Source organism: Callithrix jacchus, chromosome 15, assembly GCF_049354715.1.
Source record: "Callithrix jacchus isolate 240 chromosome 15, calJac240_pri, whole genome shotgun sequence".
Classification (NCBI taxonomy): Eukaryota; Metazoa; Chordata; class Mammalia; order Primates; family Cebidae; genus Callithrix; species Callithrix jacchus.
In genome coordinates, this window is record NC_133516.1 from 79626079 (window position 1) to 79650971 (window position 24893).

The following is a 24893-nucleotide window of genomic DNA, read 5'->3' on the forward strand; positions in this document are numbered from 1 at the left end:
CTATTATTATTATTTGAGACAGAGTCTCGCTGTGTTAACCAGGCTGAAGTTCAGTGGCGTGATTTCAGCTCACTGCAACCTCTACCTCCTGGGTTCAAGTGATTCTCCCGCTTCAGCCTCCCAAGTATCTGGGACTACAGGCACGTACCACTCTGGCCAGCTAGTTTTTGTATTTTTAGTAGAGATGGGATTTTGACATGCTGGCCAGGCTGGTCTCAAACTCCTGACCTCAGGTGATCTGCCTGCTTCAGCCTCCCAAAATGCTGGGATTACAGGTATGAGCCACCACACCTGGCCAAAAGACAGTTTTTTAAAATACATATTATTTTTTTTTGAATTTTTACCTCGAGTCAGGGTCTGTCTTTGCTGCACAGGCTGCGGTACAGTGGTGTGATCTTGGCTCACTGCAATCTCTGCTTCTGGGGCTCGAGCTATCCTCCCACCTCAGCTTCCCAAGTAGCTGGGACTACAGGCATGCAACACCATGCCCAGCTATTTTTTGTAATTTTTTTTTTAATAAAAATGGGATATTGCCAGCTTGCTCAGGCTTGTCGTGAACGCATGGGCTCAAGTGAGCTACCTGTCTTGGGCTCCCAAAGTGCTGAGATTGCAGGCATGGGCCACCATGCCCAGCTGAATTTTTACTTCTTAAAAATGTGGGGCCGGGTGTGGTGGCTCAAGCCTGTAATCCCAGCACTTTGGGAGGCCGGGGTGGGTGGATCACGAGGTCAAGAGATCGAGACCGTCCCGATCAACATGGTGAAACCCCGTCTCTACTAAAAATACAAAAAATTAGCTGGGCGTGGTGGCACATGCCTGTAATCCCGGCTACTTGGGAGGCTGAGGCAGGAGAATTGCCTGAACCCAGGAGGCGGAGGTTGTGGTGAGCCGAGATCGTGCCATTGCACTCCAGCCTGGGTAACAAGAGCAAAACTGTCTCAAAAAAAAAAAAAAAAAAATGTCTGGCTTTCTGTGCCCTTTCTCATTTATGCTCTGACCTGTCTTCAGGTTTCTAAGCTGCTGTTATAAGGTGGCAGCAGAACTTATGACCTTAAAAAAAAAAAAGGTTTTCTTAGGATGAGAAACAAGGACCCTCGACTTGGGGCATTTCATGCAGGTCTGAAAGAAGTTACATGCTGACTAAAGGGCTTGCCAGCTTCCTGGGGAGGCTGTGGCATCTCTCGGTCAGTGGAGGACTCAGTTATTGGTTAACTCTTCTCCTACTGGAGTGTACAGGGACCTTGACTCCGGAGGCAGCCTCTCTTCAGCATTTCTCTAGTTTTGGTACTCCTACTCGGGTGGAACCAGCCCTGTCCACTGTGCTCAAGCATCTAAAACCCAGTTGAGTTCAATTCACTGCTTTTTATTGATTGATTGATCGATTTCTCAAGATAGGGTCTTCCCTGTCGCCCAGGCTGTAGTGCAGTGGTGCAGTCACGGCTCATTGCAGCCTTGACCTCCTCGGGCTGAGGTGATTCTTCCATTTCAGCCTCCCACGTAGCTGGGACTACAGGCATGTGCCCCCAGGCCCAGCTAATTTTTGTATTTTTTGTAGAGATGGGATCTCACTATGTTGCTTAAGCTGGTCTTGAACTCCTAGCCTCAATCAGTCTGCTTTCCCTGGCTTCCTAAAGTGCTGGGATTACAGGTATGAGCCACTGCACCCGGCCTCAGTGCTCACTTACTAAGCTTCTACAGTGTGTGACATATACCCAAAGAAGTGAAACATGACCCTTGCCAGAGAGGGGATTGCCACATATTCGTGGGAGACCTAGGTCCAGGTCCTTTGGGGCGTCCCTTTGTCATCCTGCATGGTCTGTTAGGGTTAGGATTAGGGTGGTCGCATGGGTAGTGGAGCGAGGAAGGGGAAGGGAGGGCTACAGACCAGAGATTTCTTATCCTGGGTGCACCTTTGAATCCCCTGGGGAGTTTTGAAAATATACCTTAGCTTCAGGTATAACCTTAAGACTGAAATGATTAAAAAAAAAAAAAAAAAAAAAAAATATATATATATATATATATATATATATATATATATATATATACACACACACACACACATATACACATACGCACACACCTTAGCAAGGCCCACCCCAGACCATTTATATTAATCTCTCAGGATGAGACTTGGGCATTCCTAGGGTTGAGACCTGGACTAGACAGTGGGTCAAATACCAGCCAAAAGGCTCAAATGCCTTTATATTTAATTAGCATTTTTTAGGTGACAAGGATTTGTTTACGTGTGACCTTGTTTGCTTCTCATGGCAGTTCTGAGGAGGTGATGCGTTGAAACGAGATAACCATTGGCTTTGGGGCCTGGAGGCCCAGGAAACAATACCCTGACTGTGTGTAATCCTGGCTGAGTTACCCTAATCTCTTTCCAGTCCCTTTTCTCACCTGTATACACTGGGGATGATAGATTCCTGATGTATTGGATCTGTTCCTGGGTACCTCAAACAGGTTAATGCAGGTTAAGCTGTGAGGTCGGTTACAGACCTATGATACTGATGTAGTTTTGGAGAGGAGGAAATAGAGGCTCATAGAGGTGAACTGACCCCATTCAGGTCACAATGCGTTAGTTAATTCAGGAGCTGCTGTACAAATTCAGACCTCTGACTCTAAACCCAGTGTTCTTTTTACAGTTAGGGCCGTGCCAGGTCCTCCCCGTGGTGCTTTCAGAAGCTGTGTGGAGGGCCCAGCTGCTCTCAGGCAGTTGTCTCAGTTTGGTTTTGGAATGCATGGCTTTTTATTTGTGATGGCTCGCCTTTCCTCATGGTGTCTGGCTCAGATGGGCATTAAATGGGTTGTCATTTCCTGAGCCTGCACTGGGGCTGTGCTGAAGTGTTTGTTTAGGGGGCAGCTGGGATCAACTGTTTACCTATGAAGAGCTCCTGAGTGGTTTTATGGATGACTGAGTAGGAACTGAGACCCAGAAGAGGGGTCCGAAGTGATGTTATGATTGCTCAGCTCTGGGGTGAGGCTGCCGCATAGCCTGTCTTCTGGTGGCATAAGTGGGATGGGGAGGGAAGGGAGGAGGCTGCTGGGGACTTATCAGGATCATCCCTTGGTACAGCCCTGGAAGTTGGACCCAGGGTCTCTGTGTAGAGTAGCATTCAGTAGATACGAAGCTTGGTGCTTACTAGAGCATTTCTAGGGCATCTCTAAAGCCCAGTTCCCCAGGACCATTCACACCCTAAGAAATGCCCCAGCATCCTTTAGCTGTGCTCCAGATCCACTTCTCTTCCTGTCACTCTTCTCAAGAAAACTAAAGGACAGTGAAACTTGTTTGCTAAGTGGATCTTTGAGATTTCATTTTCACACTTTCTTTTGGGGATGGGAAGGCCGTTTGTGTGTTCAGCTAATGTGCCCTAGTCCCCAGTCTTCCTCCGGCCAAGTCCCTTTCCTGCAAGCATTTCGCCATGCTGAGTGGAAGGAATCCATCTGCCCCCTTGACTGGCTCCCTGTAGGTGATGCCAGCTGGGAAGTGTCTTGGCTCTGGCATCTCAGCTGAGCAGGCTGCAGAGGGACAGGGGCCTGAGCTGAACCCTGGGTGAGCAGTGTGGGCTTGCACCCCTCTGGGGCCCTGCCTGTCTTTGTGGCATCTGACACCGTGAATCTAAATTAGAAACATCCCCTTCTTTTTCTCTGTAGCACTTACACTGGCTTGTAATTTTTCTTGGTAGGCTTGTTTATGTGTCTTTCCATTGGACTGTTGGCTCTCTGAGAGCAGGGATCTTGTCTGTTTCAATCCCCAAATATTTGCTGAATATTACTGATATTTAGATCCCTAGTTGCCAAACACTGCGAGAAGAAACCAGATAGTGCCCATTCTCAGGTTCCACAGGAGTTCTGACGTTGGCAGGAAGGGGTCCCTCTGGGTGCTTCCTCCCTGGGCTAGCATCTCCCCTGCCAAAGCCCCATCTCTCTTCCTTGTGTGTGGGCCCTGCCTTAGAAAACACTGGTTTTCAGCTGAGCACAGTGGGTGGCTCACACCTGTAATCCCAGCACTTTGGGAAGCCGAGGCAGGAAGACTGCTTGAGGCCAGGAGTTCGAGACCAGCCTGGGCTACATAGCAAGGCCCTGTTTCTACATAAAATGAAAAAATTAGCCAGGCACGGTGGCATGGACCTGTGGTCCCAGTTACTCAGGAGGCCAAGGCAAAAGGATCACTGGAGCCCAGGAGGTTGAGGCTGTAGTGAGCTGTGATTGTGCCACTGCACTCCAGCCTGGGCAGAGAGCAAGATCCTGTCTAAATAAAAGTAAGTAAAACAATAGAAAACACTGGTTTTCATCTCCTTTCCCTTTCTGGGATCCTCCACTGTGCTGTCAGGTGTTGTTGGGAAGGGCCGTGTTGCCCCATTTTCCTCTCCCTCTACCTGGTTCCTTCTCTTCTTCCCGTCTTTCTTTTGGAATCTTTGCGCGCTGCCTCCTCCCCACTTCTTTCTTTGCAGCTGTTAAGATGCGGGAGGACCTTATAGACTCCACAAGAGGCAAGTTCCTAGGCATATTGAAGGGTAGTACACATGAGTGTGGGTCAGTACACAAATTCCAAAAAGGATTCTTCATTCTTTTAAAAGCAGTCCCAGGAACTAGCAATTCCCACTGTGCCTTATCAACTTCCTTATAGTTTATTGCCATGTAGTACGGTGCATGTGTCAGCCTCAGTTTTTCACCTTGAATGCCCAGGGCTGAGACTTAGGCTTTCTGGGTGGGTTAACCTCAAAGACTCAGTCAGAGTTTAAGGTGTGGGAAGTGAAGGCACGTCAAGGAGCTTTCACCCAATCCCAGTGTCCAGGCACTCCAGCGGTGGCTGGGCATCAGCATTTTGTAACACTCTGGGTGATCTGATGTGCGCCAGATTGAGAACTGCTGTCCTGAGCCTCCCTCATCAGTGGAGGGGTCATGTGATGATGACACTGAGTCTGATATATGGCTGTATTGAAAGGCAAGTTGTTTATATCTAAAGGGTTTATTGTGGTGATTCAGTAAAGAGTGATAGCCACTAAAAATGATTGCAGGCGTGTAAGAGGGGAAGAAAACTTACTTGGTGGTTGGCATAGAAACCTTGTCAGGCAAGGCTGTGGCTTAGTATATTTATGTTGCTCTTATCACCAGCAATTAACCCCAAATGTGGCTAGATAAGTGGCTTAGTGCAGTGTTATAATAACTGCAGGAATATTTTAGGAAATGACTGCTACATATGGCTAATGATAGACTGGCCATCTTAGCAGAGCAGCAAACCTCACTCAACATTTCTGAAGGCTTGTTAGCTACAAACAAATGCCTATTGATTGGTCAAATATTAACTCTGTTAACTCTTCCCTCCTCTCTCTTGGTTGGTTGGTACGTTGTTTTAGAGAGACAGAGCCTTGCTCTGTTTAGGCTGGAGTACAGTGGCTATTCACAGGCACGATCATAGCACACTACAGCATTGAACTCCTGGGCTCAAGTGATCCTCCTGCCTCAGCCTCCTGAGTAGGGTGGATGCAATATCCACCTTCACTTTTCCACAGGGAGAAATTGTACAAACACCTGTGGCCTTAAGGCCCTCAGCAGTGTTTGTTAGTCTTTGTGAGTCTCTCTCTGACTCCACTGTAAACTAGAAGCGTCTGCAGTAGATGCTCAATAAATAGCTGCTGGCTGGATAAATGAATTTGCTCCAAGTTACTCAACAGGCAAGAAGCAGTGTTAGTCCAGCACTAGTACTTTTTCTTCATCTGTGTAGCGCATGAGAAGCACGGAATTATGTAGCTGGCAACTCCCCATATGCGTTTGTTGTGAGCATGTGTGGCCAAAACTAGGAAAATAAAGAATGGTGATGTGTGGGGTGAGGAAAGGATGGGGCTTGGACCCTCAGAAGGTTTCCTTCCCATCCACTGTGTGGTCAGTTATTTTCTAGCACCTTTAGATCAGCGCAAGAAGGGCAAGGACCCTTCTGCTGCAGGTCGAGCCTCTGGGAGAACAGAGAAGCAGATGAAGTTGGGATCTGTCTGAGGATTGAAGACGTTGGCAGGCACCAGCTGTGGGACTGGGGTGTGGGGCCTGGGAAGCATCCCTAGCCAGGCCGGGGAGATGTCCTCAGGTTAAATCCTCCACGAATGGCCACATTCGTGGATTGTGATGTGGTCTTTCTTTGGAAAGGGGTTATCTGGGGAGAGTTAATTTTGGATTTTGCTTTACACTTATTTTTAAAGTGGAATATTTCTCCAGCATTGGTGACAATGGCCTAGAAAAGCCCGTTAGTCACCATCTGACATCTTCCTCGAGCGGGGTGTTGCTGCCTTTGCTTCTTTCCCACCTGACGCCTGTGGGGCTGATTGCGGTCCTCCTCCTCCAAGGCCTCAGGGCAATTTCACTGGCAGACAGTGCTGTGGGGAACTCCTGCTGGGCCTGAAGTGGAAGCAGACACCAGTCTCTGCTTCCATCCTGGGTTGTTAGGGACCCAGGTGACCTTGTGGGGTGGTGGAGAGCCATGTGAGCCATGTCAGAGGATGCGATGGTGTCTAGGCGAGGCCTGTCCCTTCGAGTCCAGATCTGTAAGACTGAATCCAGCCTGTATTCCCTGCAGTCTTTTTGCTCTTTGCTTTCTGTGTCTTCTGGAAGTCAACCTCAGCCTGGGACTTTAGGAGTAGGTCTAGTTTCTCTTAAGGGAACTGAAAGATATGGAATGCCCATCCCATGTCCCTTGGGTCTCTCTAGGTTCCTTTGTGGAGCAGGAAGAGGGTCTCCATGTGTTTTCTGTGGGCAGACGTTGGAGGCTGTGCTGAGGGCGTGCAGGAATGGCGGAGATGCCGATTTACACACTTTGTCAAGAGGTGGGAGAAGGGCTGAGGCCAGCATTCACTCCCTACCCAGGCCAAGCTGCCCCTGAGCGCACTCCTGCTGGGTCTTCACACCCGACCCCCGGGTCAGCAGTGGGGACAGGTGAGCTGTGGAGGAACAGTTGGGGTTGGACATGGGTGTGGAGTGGGGCGGCCTCTTCCCCAGCAGAGTGTGGTTTCTTAGAGTATTGGGTTTTTCAGAAGCTGAGAAGCCTGGGCTGGTCACACAGGTGGGATATGCCACCCTGGTGGTGCACGTGCAGCCCACACTCTCCCACCTGCTCTCCCCCGACCACACCTGCCCCTTGCCCTCTTGAGGATGGGCTCCTCAGGTGGTTTTAGAGGAAGGTTCCTCGCTCTGTTGCTTTGTCACTTGTGAATGTGGCAGCCTCTGTGTTTCTGTGAACTTCAGGCTCCTGGAGTGGAGGAGCCCACAGGAGGCTGTCTGATTGGTGGGTGGGGCATGCTCCTGAGATGAGGGAACTTGCTTTGCCTTCTGCTCTGAGGAGAGGCAGGCTTTGTGGTCTCAGATGAGGGGGCTGAGCACACACACAAACTGGGGCAGGGTTGGGAGGACCCTCCTTTTCTCTGGGATCCCCTCTGGATTTGGAAGTATCCTAATAGCCAGGCGTGGGGTGGACCATGGCAGCCGGGGTCTTTGGGAACAGCAGCTCTTTCTTTTCCATGCAGCAACCTGTGCACTGTCCTAATGAGCCCCTAGGGCTCTGGGCATGGAGAGGAAACAGGAGGCTTTGTCCCTGCCCTTGCAGAATGTTCAGTCTGATGGAAATCTACTTTTAGGAGATGCCTAGCCTAAAAATTATAGGCAATAAAAATACTACCAATCCCTACCATTTATCACATGCAGAGTGTCAGGCACAGTGCAGAACACTGTGCTAATCTGACCCTCATAATCTCACATTAGGTAGGTATTACCTTTTTTTCTTCAGATGAGAACCTTTTATAAATAAGGAAATTGAGGTTCGAGAAGCTAAGTGACTTGCTTAAGGTTGCACAGTTAAAAAGTGATATAGCCGGGTGCAGTGGCTCTCGCCTGTAATCCCAGCACTTTGGGAGGCTGAGGCAGGTGGATCACCTGAGGTCGGGAGTTCAAGACCAGCCTTGCCAACCTGGTTAAATCTCATCTCTACTAAAAGAAAATCCAAAAATTAGCCGGGCATGGTGACGCACATCTGTAATCCCAGCTACTCAGGAGGCTGAGGCAGGAGAACCACTTGAACCCAGGAGATGGAGGTTGCAGTGAGCCAAGATCGTGCCACTGCACTCCAGCCTGGGTGAGAGGGAGACTCCATTTAAAATAAATAAATAAATAAATAAATAAATAAATAAAAAAAAGTGATATGATGGGGCGCCAGTGCTCACACTCCGACCACTAGTCCAAGAGCTCCCAAACATGAGTGTGTAAAAATTCCTCAGGAACACTGTTTAAAAATTTGATTCCTGGCCCCCTCATCAGGAGAGTCTGATTCAGTGAGTCTATAGTAGAGCCCAGGAATCTGTATCCCAAATAGGCACCCCTCAAATTAGAGTCATATGTCCTTGGGATACAGTTTTGCCATCCAGTGCTCTTCCCAGGGGGCGAACACATTGAAGTTATCAGGTTCTCCTTTCCCTGAAGTGATGGAGCATGCCAGACCCCTCCAAGAGAAGTTTCTACATTCACTGCATCAGGAGGTGGGCTCAGGAAAGGTGCAATATGATGGTCAGATTAAGGGTGAAGGGGAACTTCCTGCTGAGCCTATGCCTGGTGATTTTCAGAGGACAGAGCTAGAGGAGGCTTTGGAGGAAGCAAGGGAGCAAGGAGATAGAGACACTCTAATCCAGAGAGCAGGAGCTAGGAAGCAGCCTGGTAGCAGACTGTATGTCAACAGCCAGAGAGAGAAGGCAGACAAAGGGATTTTCAGATGGCTGCAGGGATACCGGTTTCTACACTACAGTGCATGGTTACAGGCACAGAAGCCCTGGCAAGAAGACATCTACCCATGCATCAGTTTCCCCATCTGTATAGCAAGATCAGACGGTCCCTGAAGGTCCTGCCTGTGTGTGCAGTAAAGGGTGTCCTTGAGTCAAATAAGGGACTACATTCCAGGGGCCTGGACAATGAGTGCTATGGGGACAGAAGTACTACAAACGTGGAGAAGCAGAGAGTCACAAGGCTGGATGGTGCACGGTTCTCAAATATTTCTTTCTAGCCTCGACTGCAGACATGGGGCTCTGTCCACTGATCCTCTTAGTCACTGTTCCTCCATCTGCTTGAACCTAGCATGCCCCCAGACAAAGTTCCTCATCCCTAACTTGACTTTAATTTTGTTATTATCAGTTCTCTCTTTGCCTAGGTGCCGGTGTTAAATGTTTCTATAACTGAATTATTTAACACATATCTACTGTGTGTTAGGCACTGGGAAATCAAGATGAACAAGCCACAAACCCTGTCCTCAACAGCAAACCTGTAAATGGTGCTGCCTGTGCCAAGCCTTGTTCTAAGTGCTTCTGTTAACTCAGTTAATCTCCACAGTAGTCCTGTGAAGTGAGCGCTGATATTGTCACCCACATCTTGCAGATGCGGACATTGAGAATGGCAGGTTAAGTAACTTGCCCATGCTCACACAAGGAGCTGGGCAGCCTGGGTCTGGGGTCCAGTCTCTTATGCGTCACCATCTCCCAAGTCCAGTGGAGGGTCCTAGGAGACTTCCTAAAAAAGATATTCTCTGAGCTACCTTAGAGGATGAATAGGGGTTTCCATGTGCAGAGATGTGGGAAATGGCAGCCCACACACAGGGAACAGCAGGAGTAAGGGCATGGAGGCAGGAAACTAAACTGGGGGCCAGGGAGAGTGGCAAGGAATATGGCGGCAAAGGCGAGGCAGGCTGGGAAGTGGGACTCTGATGGAAAGTATTTAGACTTCCGCACCAAGGCATTTGGATTTCTTGAAGGGAAAGGAGATTTCTAGAAAGCTGTGTGCAGTGAGTAGATGTGGTCCTATGTGTGATTAGAAAGGTGACTCTAGTGGCGAGGCATGGAGGTGGTCCACAGAGGGAAAGCCTGAAGGCCGGTGATGGGCATGGGGGCTGCTGCCCTTGCCCAGGGAGGCTGCAGGAGGCCCACTGAGGGAGCTGGAGGGCTAGGGCCACAGGGACCCCCATCTGCCTATTAGCGTCTTCCTGCCTCGGTTACCAACGGCACTAAAGCTTGTCCCTCATGTCGCCCAACCAGGAGACCCTCTCCAGCCTCTTGGGAATCAGATATCACCTTTTCCTCAGGAGACTTGGATAAATCCCAAAGGCCTTCCTCCTTTTGGGGGACTTTAACTATCCTGTGTCAGCCTCCTTCCTTCAAATTCCCAGGGTTCTGCCTTCATCCAGGTGTTAAGCATGCGAAGAGTCAACTTCCTAGCTTCTCCCTATGGGACCTGGGAGCTCCCACTCTTGCCAGCCTCCACTGGGTGCTTCTGAGGACCGCATTCCTTGGACCCTGGTGTCTAGGGCACCTCAGTCCCCAGCAGAGCTCCTAGCACTACTACAGGCCCCATGTGCCAGCCTCCACACAGCGCCCTTTCTCAGGGGCTGCCTGACAAATACATAATTAACTCTTGTATTTATTATCCATACCCTCTTTAGAATGTCAGCTCTAGCCGGGCATGGTGGCTTGTGCCTGTAATCCCAGCACTTTGGGAGGCTGAGATGGGCAGATCACCTGAGGTCTTCTAGGAGTTTGAGACCAGCCCACGCCAACATGGAGAAACCCTGTCGCTACTAAAAATAAAAAAATTAGCCTGATGTGGTGGTGCATGCCTGTAGTCTCAGCTACTTGGGAGGCTGAGGCAAGAGAATCACTGGAACCCAGGAGGCAGAGGTTGCAGTGAGCCGAGATTGCACCACTGCACTCCAGTCTGGGCGACAGAGCGAGACTCTGTCTCAGAATAAAAAAAGGGAAAAAAGAATGTCAGTTCCTACAGGTAGGAACTTTATCCTGTTCACTGCTGTCCGCCCCCGTGCTGCAGGGTGTTTTTCCTTGGCAAGTGCCCTGCCCTTTCTGGGCCTTAGTGCTCTCCTCTATGAAATGCAATATCCTGATGCCAGCTCCCCAGAAGGCTGTGTAAAGCATTGCAAGTGATGATGTAGGCAGAGCACTTAGCACAGGGCCTGTACAAAGCTCTCAGTAGATGACCTGGGTCTGTCCCAGATGTGGATGCTTTGTATTTTTTAATTCCCACACAGTCCAGGAGAGCTTGTGTTTCTCTGGCCTGCCTGTATGTTTGGATGGCAGGAAACAGGCCCCATGTTTCCTGAGAAGAAAACTGTACTGCCTCCAAAAAGAAGTGGAAGAAGGGTTAGGTCCTGGGCCTTGGGTTTTACCCTCCCCTGGCCCTGTCCTTATTCTGGCTGTTGGCTATCAAGTGATCAGTACAGACCTGCCAGGAGCCAGGCTGCCACCAGAACCTGACTGGGACCAGCTTGTGAGCTGGGGCCAGGGCTCTCTGGGGTGAGTGGTGTGAACTGGAGGGTGGGCTGGGCCAGGTCCTCCTGAATCTGGGGGTGACTGCAGCTGAGGGACCACAGCTGAGGCTGTGGCAAGGTCACCCTGTGACCATCATCCCTTCTGAGGACTGCTCTAGAAGGTCTGGTAAATAAGCTGTGGATGGTTTCGAAAGGACTGGGGCCACTGGGCCAGAGAGGAGAGCCATACAGCTGCTTCTCCCAGATGTGCTTTCTTCTGTAAATTCATCAAGACATGCACGCATGCAGTGGAGTACAATGAAACCACCCACAGACCACCAGAGGCCTCAGTGCCGAGAGAGCTCTGAGCCAGTGAGGCCTGTTGCAGGGAAGGTGGCATGCAGCGCTGGGCTGAGACATCAAATGAGACACCCAAAGGATTTGGGGAGGACTGGAGATAACCAGGACAATGAGCCCAATCCCCAAGTAAGTATCTAGGTGAGGTAGGACCCATGCCTGGGGTGTGAGGTTGTGATGATGTCCAGAACATTCCTCTGGCTGCTTGGACCTGTGGACACAGGGCTGGCCAACTGGGTGGATGGTTGGAAAACTGCTGGGAAGCAGTCTGCCGGCTTCCTGCCCATCCATAGCTTTGTGTGCACCAGGCTGGGCCCCTCTCTGCAGCACTCAGTTACCTCAACATTGAGAGGGGCCCCTCATATGTGGGCTGCACTCAGGATACCTGGGGAGGGGCTGTGCCCATGCACCAGAAGCCACAGCAGACCCTGACCCTGGCTGAAGGAGGCAATCTCAAAATGGACCTGTTTTTCTTTTTGGCTAAATTAACATTTGGCATTTCAGGGTGCTGGCCCCACGCCCAGCTGCTCTGGCCTTCTGCCTGTCAGCTCCTTTGAGGCTATTTTTGCCATTCACTTATTTATTAACTGTTATTGCTCCCCAGGACAGATGGGCACACAGGCATACTGACCTGCATGCACATGCATGCATGCACGCGCGCACACACACACACACACACACACACACACACACACACCTTTCAAACCTGGAGCCCATTAGAAGAGCCAGTGTGCACTCTCCAGGCTGAACATGCGGTGGAGAAGGAGAAGCCATCGGGGGACGGTCATCCTGGGTAAGGCTGGAGGAAGGGCCGTTGGGGTGGCAGGAGGCAGCCGCCTCCGCAGAAACACCCCCAGCCCCAAGTCCTCGCTGCACTTGTGCTTGCCCTCAGAGGTGTTCAGCCCTGGGAAGGGCTCCTGTGTGAGAGGACTGAGCATTCTGTCTGGACCGTCTTTCCAGAGAAATCAGCAGGGGAAATGGGACCTCTAAGCGCCCCCTGCTAGGACATAGGAAAGCATTCTCCTTCCCCTAGGGAGGCCCCAGGGTCTGCTTCTCTGCCTGACCTCACCAAACCCCTGTCTTCTAGAGGAGGGAAAGTTGGCTTCTGCCTTCGGAGAGCACCCAGACTAGTGAGGACAGCCCTGGACTCTGCTCATGAAAGGAGCAGGCTTGGGTCTGTCTCAGCATCTGAGAGCAAAGGGCATGGGAAGGCACAAGCCTGAGCCGAGGGGCAGCGTGTGCCCAGCCCTGCCCACTATTCCATCTCAGGGCAAATGCCCACCCCTTGGCCCCCATGGTCCCTTGTACATGTGCATAGCACAGACACTTGAGTGCCATGGGATCATCCTCGTGCTAGCTTCCAGTCTCCTTGTCTCAGGGCCAGCCCTCTACTCTGGGACGGTGACCTCACCATGTCCCTTCCACACCTGGCACCGGAGCACTCAAAGCTGGCCTGGAACGACAGGGAGGACAGAATGAAAAGTGGGATCTTTTTCTTTAGGCTTCCTGAGGCCTCTCACTGGGCCTTGACCTGTGTGGAAGAGATGGGAATGGTGTTCCCTGCCACTCCAAGGACACCAGGGGCTAGGCAGGTTCTGTGTCAGGACTGAGTCCTGGGGTGGCCACCTATGTTCTCCCACCGAGCTGGCCAGCCTCCCCTGCCCATCTTTCCTCATACCCAAGAACCTTCTCTGCCTCATGAAGACACTGTGCTCCTGGGACTGGATTCTTACTGCAGAGGGACTGCCAACTGCCAGGCACTGTCTGCTGGGGCCCTTCTGCCTTGGGACTTGGTGACAGGCCTTCTTGGAATGGTGTCAGGGAGCTCTTAAGGGCAGGGGCTTGTCCCTTCCATCACACTAGAAGCTCACTGAGGGCAGGAGCTGCATTTCCCTCTTCAGACTAGGGGCTCCTGCGGGCAAGCACCATGTCTCCCCCATCAGACTGGGAGTTCCCTCAGGACAGGCAGGGATGAGGTTTGTCCCCAGCAGATTGGGAACTCTGAGGACAGAAACAGGTACTGCTCCTTAGTCTGAGAGCTCCCTGAGGATAGCACTGCACCCCTTCTTCCCTCCCTTAGGACCCAGTTTCTGGCTATGGGATGCAGAAGGTGCCCAGTCCTGGGTACCTAAAGATCTGGGAAGGAGGCTGTGTGACATGGAGGCCCACGGCTGTAGCTGGGGATGTGGGAAAGAGAGAAACTTCCCACCTCCCACAGCGCAGAATCACATCCCCTTAGTCTGTGGCTTACCTCCGCTTCCCCTTCTCCACAGGGTGGGGCGGGAATGGGCTTTATTGCCTGGGTCAGGATTCCACAAGCCTGATAGCCAGTGGAGCTTGCTTGTGCCCGGCTTGGGTGTGAGTAAGGGAGAGGCAGATGTGAGTGTGGGATGGGCCAGCAATCAGGAGGGCTGGGCTGGTGCCTCTTGGTGGGCTCAAGACAGATCAGACCTTCTGTGTCCTCTTGGGAGGTTCCCTTGTCTGACCCACTCCTGAGCCCCGGGCCAGAGTAGCTCCAGTGACTGGTCTCTCTTCTCACTGAAAGGTGCAGGGAAGTCTCTGCTGTCTGTGAAGTCAGCCCTGATGCACCTTCCCAGGAGGGACACGGGCAAGTTTCTGCACGGTGTGTCCAGATTATGGTGTACAGAAATACCTGGGCTCCTATCGGGTGGTGTCTCTGTGTCTGTATCTCCCCTACTTGAGAAAGGACCATCTCATTAATTGGTGTGCTTGCCCCTCCCCTGGAATGGCCCACACCTTGGACTCTTTCAGAGCCCCATGGCCTCTAAAGGCTTGATGAGAAGAGAGACCAAGCCTGCTGCTGGTGGGCCCAGCCTGGAAACCATTATCCTATGGTCTGGGAGGAGGCAAGTCCTCACAGCTGGGCATTGTGGTTGGGGTTAAGGAGGGGATTTGCAGTGCCCCCCAGCACCGGACATGGGCTGAGCTTACTGCCTCTGCCCGGCAGTTGTGATTCAGTGACTGTGTGGTTTAATGGTAGGTGCCAGGGCTTTGCAGTCAGGCGGTTCTGTGTTGGAAACCCAGCTCCACCACTTACCTGTATACAAGAGCCTTGGACAAGCGATGGCAACTGTCTGACGCTCACTGAGCCCATCTAGCACTTGGACCTATGGATATCCACTCCACAGGGCTGCTGTGAGAATTTGTATACTAATCTGTATAAATCACCCTAACCTACCCCCCGCCCATGGGACTTCCCTGGGCTGCCCAAGAGGACGTTTGTCTACTAAATGACTAGCTCCTCTGGCCACTGTGCCTGCCCTCATTTTTTCATGATCTTGTTCATTTTAGCTTCTGGCTGCTTTAACCACTCATCCACATCTAGACCCAGCTTTGGTGCCACTTTGCCGAGAGAGGGGAGAAAGTCTGGCAGTATTAAGAGCTAAGCAGAACCCTTCAAGGTTCCTTCTGCCCAGGAGGAAGCTGGCAGTCCCAGTGCCTGCACAGTTTTCTGCCTCCCAGTAAAGACTGCATTATTATGAGCTAATGTCTGTGCTGTCCCCGGAGTGGCCAGGGAAGAAACACCGGGTAATGTGATTATTACAACAGTGACAATAACAACAACAGCACACCAATAAGCACACACGTTTATGGAGAAGGCCGTGCATTGAGGGACTGGCTCCAGGCCAGGGCTGCGGTTAGCATACCAGGGATGGTGGCGGTGGTTGAAGACAGTGAGTTTTGGCTTTTCATGCTTAACTCTCTGTCCCACAGCCTGTCCCCATTGAATAAAAAGCCTACAGGACACATCAATAAGTCCTTTCCACTATAGCATAGTAGTTGGGTTTGATATAATGGGGTCTTGTACCCACCTGGGAGTCCAGTGGAGGAACTCTGAAAAAGGAAGGCAGTGGGCTCCATCTGTCCTGTGTCCCCCCTGCCCCTTACTCTTTACTTACCCACTCAGAAGTCCTCCCATGCAGCCACTGCCTACCACCTACCCTTGGGTGACGATGTGAACCAGGGTACGGGGAGCAATTGCCCTGTGAGAACTCTCCGTTGCTCAATCTGATGGTCAGAGTGGACCGCACCCAGGTACTAGATTTAGGACTAGGTGTCATGATGAGATAATGTCTGTGCTTCCCAGAACTGGCACAAGTGTTAACATAGTGTGATGTGATTATTGTAGTGTAGTGGCTAAAGACCATCTGAGTTTGAATCCCGGGTTTGCCATTCATAAACTGTGCAGCCTTAAAAGTTACCTAACCTGTCTCGGTTTCAGCGTTCTCAGTAGGAAGTGGACATAATAAAAGTAACCTACTTTCTAGTGTTGGTAAACAAGCTTATAATAATAGTGTGTAGCACACGGTAAGCCCAGTGAGGGTTTCCTCTTTTATAGTCATTCTTTCAATAAACAGTAAGCACCCACAGTGATTCCCACCTTGGGGGTCTGTTTGTGTTAAACTATCTCCCAAAAAAGATATCGAAATGCCAACCCACAGTACCTGTGACCTTATTTGAAAATAGGGTCTTTGCAGATGACATTGTTAAGGTGAGGTCATCAGGATGGGCCCTAATCCAGTGTGACTAGTGTCCTTTCTAAAAAGGGAAATTTGGATACAGAGACAAGAATACCTGAAGACATGGAGAGAACGCCGTCTGCAAGCCAAGGAACACTCAAAGCCACCACAAGCCAGGAGAGAGGCAGGGAACAGATTTTTCCTTCTGGGGAAACAGTCCTCAGAAGGAACCAGCTCTGCCAACATTTTGATTTTGGACTTCTGGACTCCAGAACTGTGAGACAATAGATTTCTGTTGTTTGTGCTGTAGAGTTGTGGAATTTTGCTGCAGTAGCCCTAGCAGACTAGTGCAGGATCTGAAGTGGGTATGGTGTGGGCCCTGCCCCTCACTGCTGCCCTGAGCTGCTTGCTGTCCCCTGGGAAAAATAGTTTCAGAACTAGGCAGGCTGGGGTGGCGAGGCTTTGGCTGGCCTCGAGCCTCTGGCGTCCGTCTCAGATGGTCCAGGCTCTTGGCCCTGTAGGGAAATGGAGATGGGGCGATCTGTAGGGCCTGGGGCACAGATCACTCACCCCTCACCTCCCACCCTACCTTCCTTCCCCTCACCTCTTTCTTAGCCCGCTTCCTACCTCATCCCTGCTCCAGGCAGGAGGAAAAGGGGAAAGGAGGTAGTAAATCTCTGGAGAGGATAAGCCAGAGCAGGGTTTGGGGCTTGACATCTCTGCCCTTCTCACCATTTCCTGAAGTCTTAACTGTGATCTCTAAGTGGGAAATGATCTGCCTGTCTGGGTGTATCTGTGTGTCTGCGCATGCATGTGAATGTGGATAGAGAATGTCCTTCATTAAGCTGCTGTGGCCTCGTGACCATGACTCATAAACTTAAAACCAAGCTGTGCTGGACAGAGGAGACCTGTCCCTAGGGTGGGTGATGCCGGCTCCTGATGTAGCAGCCAGTGCCAAGGCCCTCCGCAGCACACCTTGGCAGCCTGCCCCTGCCTGCTCCCTCCAAAGAACGGTTTGTTCAGTTTCATTTGAGGAAGCAGATATGTCTTGAGCATCTCTGTATGCATGGCCTAGGGATACAGTGACGAGGATGGCACAGGCTTCACCCACAGGGAGCTCATCATTTGTCCTGGGTGGAGGGGTGGGGCATCTACAACAACTATGCAAATAACTCTTAATACAAGGTAGAATAAAATGAGCACGGGGGAAGTGCAAGGTGAGAGTCGGAGTGGGAAGAGCGACTCAGAGGAGGACGGGAGCTGAGCAGCAGCTGAGGAGGGCTGGATGGAGGAGAGCCCAGGGAAGGCTTCATGAAGGAGGTAGCTTTTGAGAGGGGCCACACAGCATGGGCCTTGCTGGCAGGGGGAGCAGCGGAAGTAAAGGATTGCAATGTGCAGCATACGTTTGGGTACATGGAGTCTTCCCCCTTGACCCAAGCTCAGGGTCCTCCCTGGAGCAGGTGGGAGTTGATGCTGGAATGTGACCCATCATGGCTGCCCTCATATGCTGGGGTGAGGAGTATCTATAGAACCGAGGTGTAAAAGGGGATCTGCTAAGGTCTGCAGGCAGGAGTACACGCTGCAGGCTGTACCTTAGAAGGGCCGGTTGGACAGGGAGCATTTGCAGGATTGAGGAGGCTGATGCAAGTCTGGCAACGTGGGTATGGGGCCTGAGGTGGGAGTAGGAAGGAAACGCTCAAGGGAGAGACATTTCTGTTGGAAAAGTGACAGGATTTGGTAAGCGAGGAAGAGGAGGCGTGGAAGATGAGCCAGAGTGATGGAATAGTGCTGCCATTCAAAGAGAAGCCGGTGGGCGGACGGCTCTTCCCTGGCCTGTGGGGGCGTGTGGAGGGGAGGGCCTTGAGTGCACCTGACTGTGTGCTCCTCAGATGCACGGCGTGGAGGGCCTGGAATCATGATGAGGGGAGGGGGATGCAGTGTTCTCTTGGGCACTGGGTGCTCTATCAGCCTTCTCTAGAGAAACAGAACCCTTGGGATTTACATAGACATATAGAAAGATTTACTATGGGGGATTGGCTCATGCAGTTACAGAGGCTGAGGAGACCCATGAGCTTTATCTCATGGAGATAAGTAAGTTGGAGGACCAGAAAAGCCAGTGACGAGGTTTCAGTCCAAGCCTGAAGGCCTGAAACCCAGGAGAGACAATGATTGAAGTCCCAGCCTGTCAGAAGGCCTGGGAACCAGGAGCCCACTGTCCAAGGGCAGGGGAAGATAGATGTCCCAGTTCAAGAAGGGAGCGAATTCTCCCTTCCTCTTCCTTTTTGCTGTATTCAAGCCTTCAATGGATTTGATAATGCCCACTTGAATTTGCCGAAGGCGATTGCTGTGGTTTAAGTTCATTTCCACTGAAACTCATGTTGAAATTTGATCCCCGATGTGGTGGTGTTGGAATGTGGGGTCCAGTGGAAGGTGTGTCATGGGGGCATGAGGGTCATGGGGGCAGATCCCTCACCAATGACTTGGTGCTGCTCTCCTGGTAGTGAGTGAGTTCTCACTCTGCTGAGGCTGGGTTCGTTCCTGGGAGAGTGAGTTGTTGTAAAGCCAGGGCGCCCATAGGTTTTGTTCCTTTGCATGTGTCTGCTTCCCCTTTGATCTTTGCCAAGTTGTGACACAGCATGAAAAGCCTACCCCAGAAGCTGAGCAGATGCTGGTGCCATGCTTCTTGAGCTTTTCAGCCTGCAGAAGCATAAGCTAAATATACCTCTTTGCTTTCTAAATTACCCCGTCTCAGGTGTTCTGTTACAGCAACACAAAATGGACTAAGGCAGCACTTTTCTCTACTCAGTTGGCTGATTTCAGTGCTAACCTTTTCTGGATGTACCCTTGCAGATACGCCCAGTATAATGCTTTACAGCTGTCTGGGCATCCCTTAGCCTAGTCAAGTTCACATGTAAAATTGGCTCTCATTTCAGGGATGGTGGGAACATAGACCAGGTGGTAAGGTGGGATCTTTTGGTGAACATATGCCACTCGCCTTTCCAGGAACCAGTGACCAGTGTGGGTCTCAGCTCCTGGGGTTTGAGTGCTCTGTAACTTAGACCTGCCAAGAGGCACAGTGGTTAGGTTCACCAGGGAAATGAACCCACACTGATTCCTGAGTGGCTGTCTCCTTGCCTGAGTCTCGCTCTGTCAGAGAGCCGCCCACTCTGCATTTCCTCCAACACACTGCAGGCATCCCAGGCCATCTTACCTTGCAAGCCTTCATGTGTATCATTTTCTGAGTTCTATTTCATAGAATTCTAGAATGTCAGGGCTGGAAAGAAGTATCACCATCATCTCCAGCCCTCTCATTTTCAGAGGAACAAATGGAGGCCCAGAGAGGTGAGGTGACCACCACCCAGGGTCACATGGCTACTCCATGGCTGATTTAGACCCATCCGGATGGACTGGATTTAGACCTGCTATCTTCTGACTTGAGATACTGTCCTGCAGCCCATGTCTTTTCTATGTTACCTCCTTTATTTGTAGATTTCTGGCCACTTCAATGCCAGGAGCTGCACATCCATCTCTAGCAAAGTGGACATTTAGTAAGGACTTCTCCTTGAATGAGAGAAGGACAATGACCAGCTTGTGCAAATATCTGTTCAGTTATAGAGTTCTTGGGGCAAGGGCTTAAGGTAATGTTCTCTCTGGGGACCTGTCTGTCTAGGGCTTGCGAGGGGAGAAGGACTCACTGGCTAGCAGGCAGTTATCTCCCTCACTGCCCAGTTAGGGAACCCGGAAAGAGGAATGAGGAGAGAGGGTGGGAGCCTCTCATTGACTTCCTGAAGAGGCACAGCCGCCTGTGGCCTTTTCATGCCTCGTGCCCTGGATGGTAAGGAGGAACCTGGTACTTGCCAAGAAATCAGGGGCTCTTGAGCTAGACAGGTCTGCTGAGGGGGCAGATGGAACTGCAGTGTACCTTTGGCTCTCAGCTCTCTTGCGGGAAGGAGCTATTTGTCTGCTCAGGCTGCTGTAACAACATTTACTAGAGATGGGGGGCATAAACAACAGAAATGTATTTTCTCACAGTACTGGAGGCTGGGAGTCAGGATCAAAGTGCCAGAGGATTGATGTCTGATGAGGATTCTCCCTTTGGGTTGCAGATGGCTGCCTTTTGCTGGGTCTTTTCTCTGTTCTCACAGAGAGAGATCTCTGGAGCCCACTCTTCTTCCTCAGAGATGAGGGTCCCAATCTTATGACCCATTTAAGCCGAATTACCTCCCTCAAGGCTTCATTTCCAAATACAGTCACGCTGAGGGGCAGGGCTTCAACAGGGGAATTCGGGGGCCATATTTCAGTTCAGGGCAGAGACAGTTTGTGAACAATAAGAGCCAAGGGTTGGTATTTTCCTCAGTATCAGGGTGCATTGTCCCTGGCATGAAAGCCCTGTCCGGTAGGAGTTGACTTCTCTTGACGTCTCTACTAGTTTTTCTGAGAGACTTGTTCTGGACCCCTTAGTGTCTTAGAGCCTCCTCCCTCCTTTCTAATCAAATCTGGGGCAGGGAGGGCCTTTGGGAGGTAGTGCAGGCCATCCCACTGTTGAGCAGCCTGGTGTCTTCCCCAGCACAAGGGGACAAAATATTCTGGCTATGAAAGTCCCAGGGAAGGAGATTCTTAGCCCCTTTTTGGGGAAGCGTCTGGAAGTAAGTCCTAAGGAATGAAGTCTCAGAGGCTGTTGTGGCAGAGGTGGCCTGTTCATTCAGACAGGTCCTAGAGGAGAATGGGCCCCTCGGAGGGACAGTGTCGGGGCCCCTTCAGGCCTCCCACACCGCCTGTCCCTTTCTGCTGATTCTTCTCCTTTGCCCTGCCCCCTTCTTGGGCACCTCACCTGGGGCCTGTGCTGTAACTCCTGACCCTAGGTGGGGCCTTCGTCTTGGATTCTTTGGTCTGGAATATTCAAAGTAGAGGAAATAATGAACTACCATATTCCCACCATTCAACCAACAGTTGTCACGATTTTGCCGCATTGATTTCACTTAATCCTTTTTTCTTTTTTTCTTCTTGCTGAAGTGTATTAAAGCAAATTCCAGCCATCATGTCCATTTGTCCCTATGCACTTAGCATGTATTTCTGAAAAAAATCTGCACCTGAATTTGATCTTTGCCTGTCTGTGATCCTGGGTCCTCCAGAGACGCTCAGTTTCCTCACTGTGAATGACCCCCAAGGGCCTGGTGTTCGGCTTAAATGAAGGAGAACTTAAAAAGAAAAGCAATGCAGTAAGAAGGTGCACCAGATTGAACCCGGAGGCCCAGGCTTTGTAATTAAACTGCATTCTCTCTGGTTGGAGCTCCTCCCCAAGGCCACAGAGGTGCTGTGGGACATGCCACCCCCTCTCTCTGGTTGCAGGAAAAGTAATCATTTTCTAAATGGTCCCGAAGACACTGAAGAGAGGCTGGTTAGTTCTCCCAGGGGCCACCATCACCCCTGGGAGGACAAGCTCAGAAAGAATATGGGTCATTTTCTTTTGTGCCATGAATCCCTCTCCAGGGCTCTGGTGAGAAGTGATCTGAGCAGCTGAGACCACAGGCTCACTGACACCTGGCGGCCTCGCTCCGACTCTAGTGAGGAGGTGGTACTAGTGTACCGTGGAGCTTGCGGGGAGTCTGGGTAGCACTCTGTCCAGGCATGGCGGAGGGCTCCACCCTGTCCCTTGGTCCCCAGCTGAGCCAAAGGAAGTTTTATGATTCCATCTCATTCCTCTCTAACAAATACATTTCTCTCCCTCCCTTGGCAACCTAAGCCGTGTTTACAGAAAATATGAGTTTAGAAGAAACAGTTCCCATCAGACTTGAGGGCCAGTGGGAGCTGTGGGAGAACCCAAGAGTCCTCTCCCTGGTGATGAGGGGTGGCCACGGGCCCTGCTCTAGCTCACCCCAAGGATCTTATCTCTAGGGGCCCAAGAGGCCGCAGTGGTGGAAGCTTTGGAGTCAGCCCTATGTTCAAATCCTGCTTCTGGCTATGACTACCTGTGTGACCTTGGGCAGGTTACTTAGCTCCTCAGGGCCCCAGTTTCCTCATCTATAGATCCTCAGGAGGGTTGTTTTAAAGATGAGCCATCAGGGCAGGGCGTGGTGGCTTGTGCCTGTAATCCCAAGCACTTTGGGAGGCCGAGGCGGGCAGATCACTTGAGGTCAAGAGTTTGAGACCAGCATGGGCAATGTGGTGAAACCCCATCTGTACTAAAAATAGAAAAATTAGCAGGGCATGGTGGCACATGCCTGTAATTTCAGCTACTTGGGAGGCTGAGGCAGGAGAATTGCTTGAACATGGTAGGCGGAGGTTGCAGTGAGCCAAGATCATGCCACTGTATTCCAGCCTAGGTGACAGAGCCAGACTTTGTCTAAAAAAAAAAAACAACCATCAGGTCAGTCCCTAGCTCTGAAGCGTTTCTCAGAAATGCTGCTTTCTCTTCCCTGAGTTGGAGCTCCTCATCCCCTGGTGTTTAGTCCTGGACATAGGAAGTCACTGGCTGAAGGAACATCCTTTTGGTTTCTGAGGACCATTTGCCATATGTTAGCTCACTGGAGTGTCAGGGAAGTGGGAACTATTATCATCCCCATTTTACAGTTTAGGAAACAAGGCTCAGGATAAAGGGTCCCACAGAGTTGCACATTAAGTACACGTGGGTGTGGGATGAGTGAGTAGGTGAGATCAGTGTGGAGGGGCCGGCAGGAGGGCCATGCTGGGATTGTCCACCTGGGAGCAGAGAAGGCTGGGGTGGACTGAGGAGTGCTGGAAGGTCTTTGAAGTTTTGGTGTCCCCCAAAGTCATCCTTCAGTGACCCATCCCAGGCAGATGCCGGGTAGTTTATAGGCATTTAGCCTGTGACATACTGTCTAGACCACCTTCTTAGTCTCTCTCCCTTCTCTCTTCTGAGTTTTATCTGAATCAGGGCTGACAGGGACCTTCACAGTCCACTCCCCATGCTGCTTCTGCATTGTCCCATCCGAGAGTGAAGCTGAACACACAGGGTCACACAGTTCGCAGCCGGGCTGGGGTGCAGCTCCTGGGCCTCACTCTGTTCTGCAGCCCCCGCTTTGTCTCCCCTGCTCTCTGCTGCCATTTGCTCCTTCAAGGACAGACACTGGGTTTCATGTCTCTCACATCCAGCATGGTCAGGCTTGTAGAAGAAAGCAAAGGCAGGTGAACTGCTTTTCCTGCCCTTGGTGAAGAGAGAGCCAGAGGGCCTCAAGCTGCAGCCTGAGGGATTTAGGTTAGACAGACAGCAGGCCAGGCAGATTGACTTGGTTGGGCCTGCTGTCCTGTTTCCAAAGGCTGTTAATCGGTTGTTCCCTCTGTTGAGAGCCTCACTGCTCTGGGATTTGCTTGCTGGGATCCTGTGCGTCTCTGGATACAAAGTCTATCCCTGACCTGGCCTCTCAATGCAGGCTTCAGGTTTCTGAGGGGAGGCCCTCTGCAAGCCCAGTTTTCTATGACTCCACTGTGGAAATTCTGTCTGGGAGGGGGCATCTCCCTCTCTGCTCAGGCTGAGATCAGAGGCCTCCCAGAAATGAACCAACCTTCCTTGGGCCCAGCCCACCCAGGGGCCTGAGCTCATGGCTTAGCCATCTCTCTGGTCAGGGAGGGGAAGTACTCCTGCCTGCTTTAGATTAGGGTTTGGGGAAATGTTCCATGTTCCATGTTTTAGGCACGCTCAGCTCCTGCCTTCTGAAAGGTCACTGCTTAAGAAAACAGCCTGGTCCTTGGCTTGGCCCATCTGCTGGGAGATGGGCTGCGATTCCTCTCCCACGAACTGGCAGAGTTTCCGAGATGAAAATAGGAAAACAGAACAGGGGAGCAAGGCTGGTCCTGTCCTGGGGGAGCCAGTGTCAAGAAGCCTGTGTCTGCTAAGGATGGTGAAGGCGTCTCCAGGGTACTCCGTGACTTCTTAGAGATGTGGATTTAACCAGAAGACAGCGCAGGCTGGCCTGTGCCGCCTGCTCTGTCAGGCTGTGCTGGGCGTCTGTGCGGGGAGAGGGACACGGTCACCAGCTGTTCTGGCAGGCACGTTCCTGGACGGGCTATTTAGGGCAATCATTGAACGAAGCACATAACCATGACTGCTTTTTTTTTTTTTTTGGTCGTTGTTTGTTTGTTTGTCTTGTTTTTAGCCTGAGGAAGGATCCAGATGTTTCTAGTTCTGCAGATGTCTTTTTGTGGTAAAGCTGAAGAACAGAGATAGGAGACGACGGATAGGGGAGTTGGATCCCAGATCCTTCCACATCACCAAGATGACCCTCAATGGGGACTCGGTTTCCTTTTGCACCAGACCCCCTATTAAGCCTGACTCCCAACTCCCCCGCACATCTTCCTCTGAGGTTTTTGCTCTTAGCCAAACCTCTCTGAGCCCTCTGCCACCACAACACGGTTGCTGTCAGCAGTGCTGTCTTCATACACTTGCAATCTCACCCCCAAACCATCCCTGCGGCCCTGGCTCCTTTGGGAATCCTGGTGTACATGGTTTCCGGGCTTTTGGAGGACAGAGTGTTTGTGTTGTTGGTATCTATTTAGAAGTTGGGGAGAGTCCATGGGGATGTCTATTGGGTCCTTTCTCTGTTACTGTCTATTCTTACTCCTCCCACCCCACCCTGTCTCCTGGTGAGCGAATGCCTTCTCTAAGGGCAGCCTGGTGGCAGGAATCTGCAGTAGGATAGGTCCCCCAGGCCGTGCCCAGAGAGGCCCATGAGGCAGGGTGCCCTCTTTCCTGCTGCAGCGTGCCCCTTGCGGTCAGGAAGCCTCGAGGTCTAGCTTCATTCCCTCCTGCTGTTTCT

At 51.3% G+C, this 24893-nt stretch overlaps 1 protein-coding gene across 3 annotated transcripts in view; it reads left to right on the top strand.

Annotated features, from left to right (window-relative positions):
- Positions 1-24893, top strand: part of ADCY5 (adenylate cyclase 5) — a 163770-nt gene that overhangs the window by 12756 nt on the left and 126121 nt on the right. The window contains exon 1 of one of the 3 annotated variants that reach the window (XM_035274006.3): positions 17339-17439. The exons of the other annotated variants lie outside the window; for them this stretch is intronic. Within the exon in view, the coding sequence (XP_035129897.1) occupies positions 17431-17439 (9 nt within the window). The 5' untranslated portion in view covers positions 17339-17430. Of the gene's footprint in view, positions 1-17338; positions 17440-24893 lie in introns of those variants that run through there. 3 annotated transcript variants of the gene reach the window in all.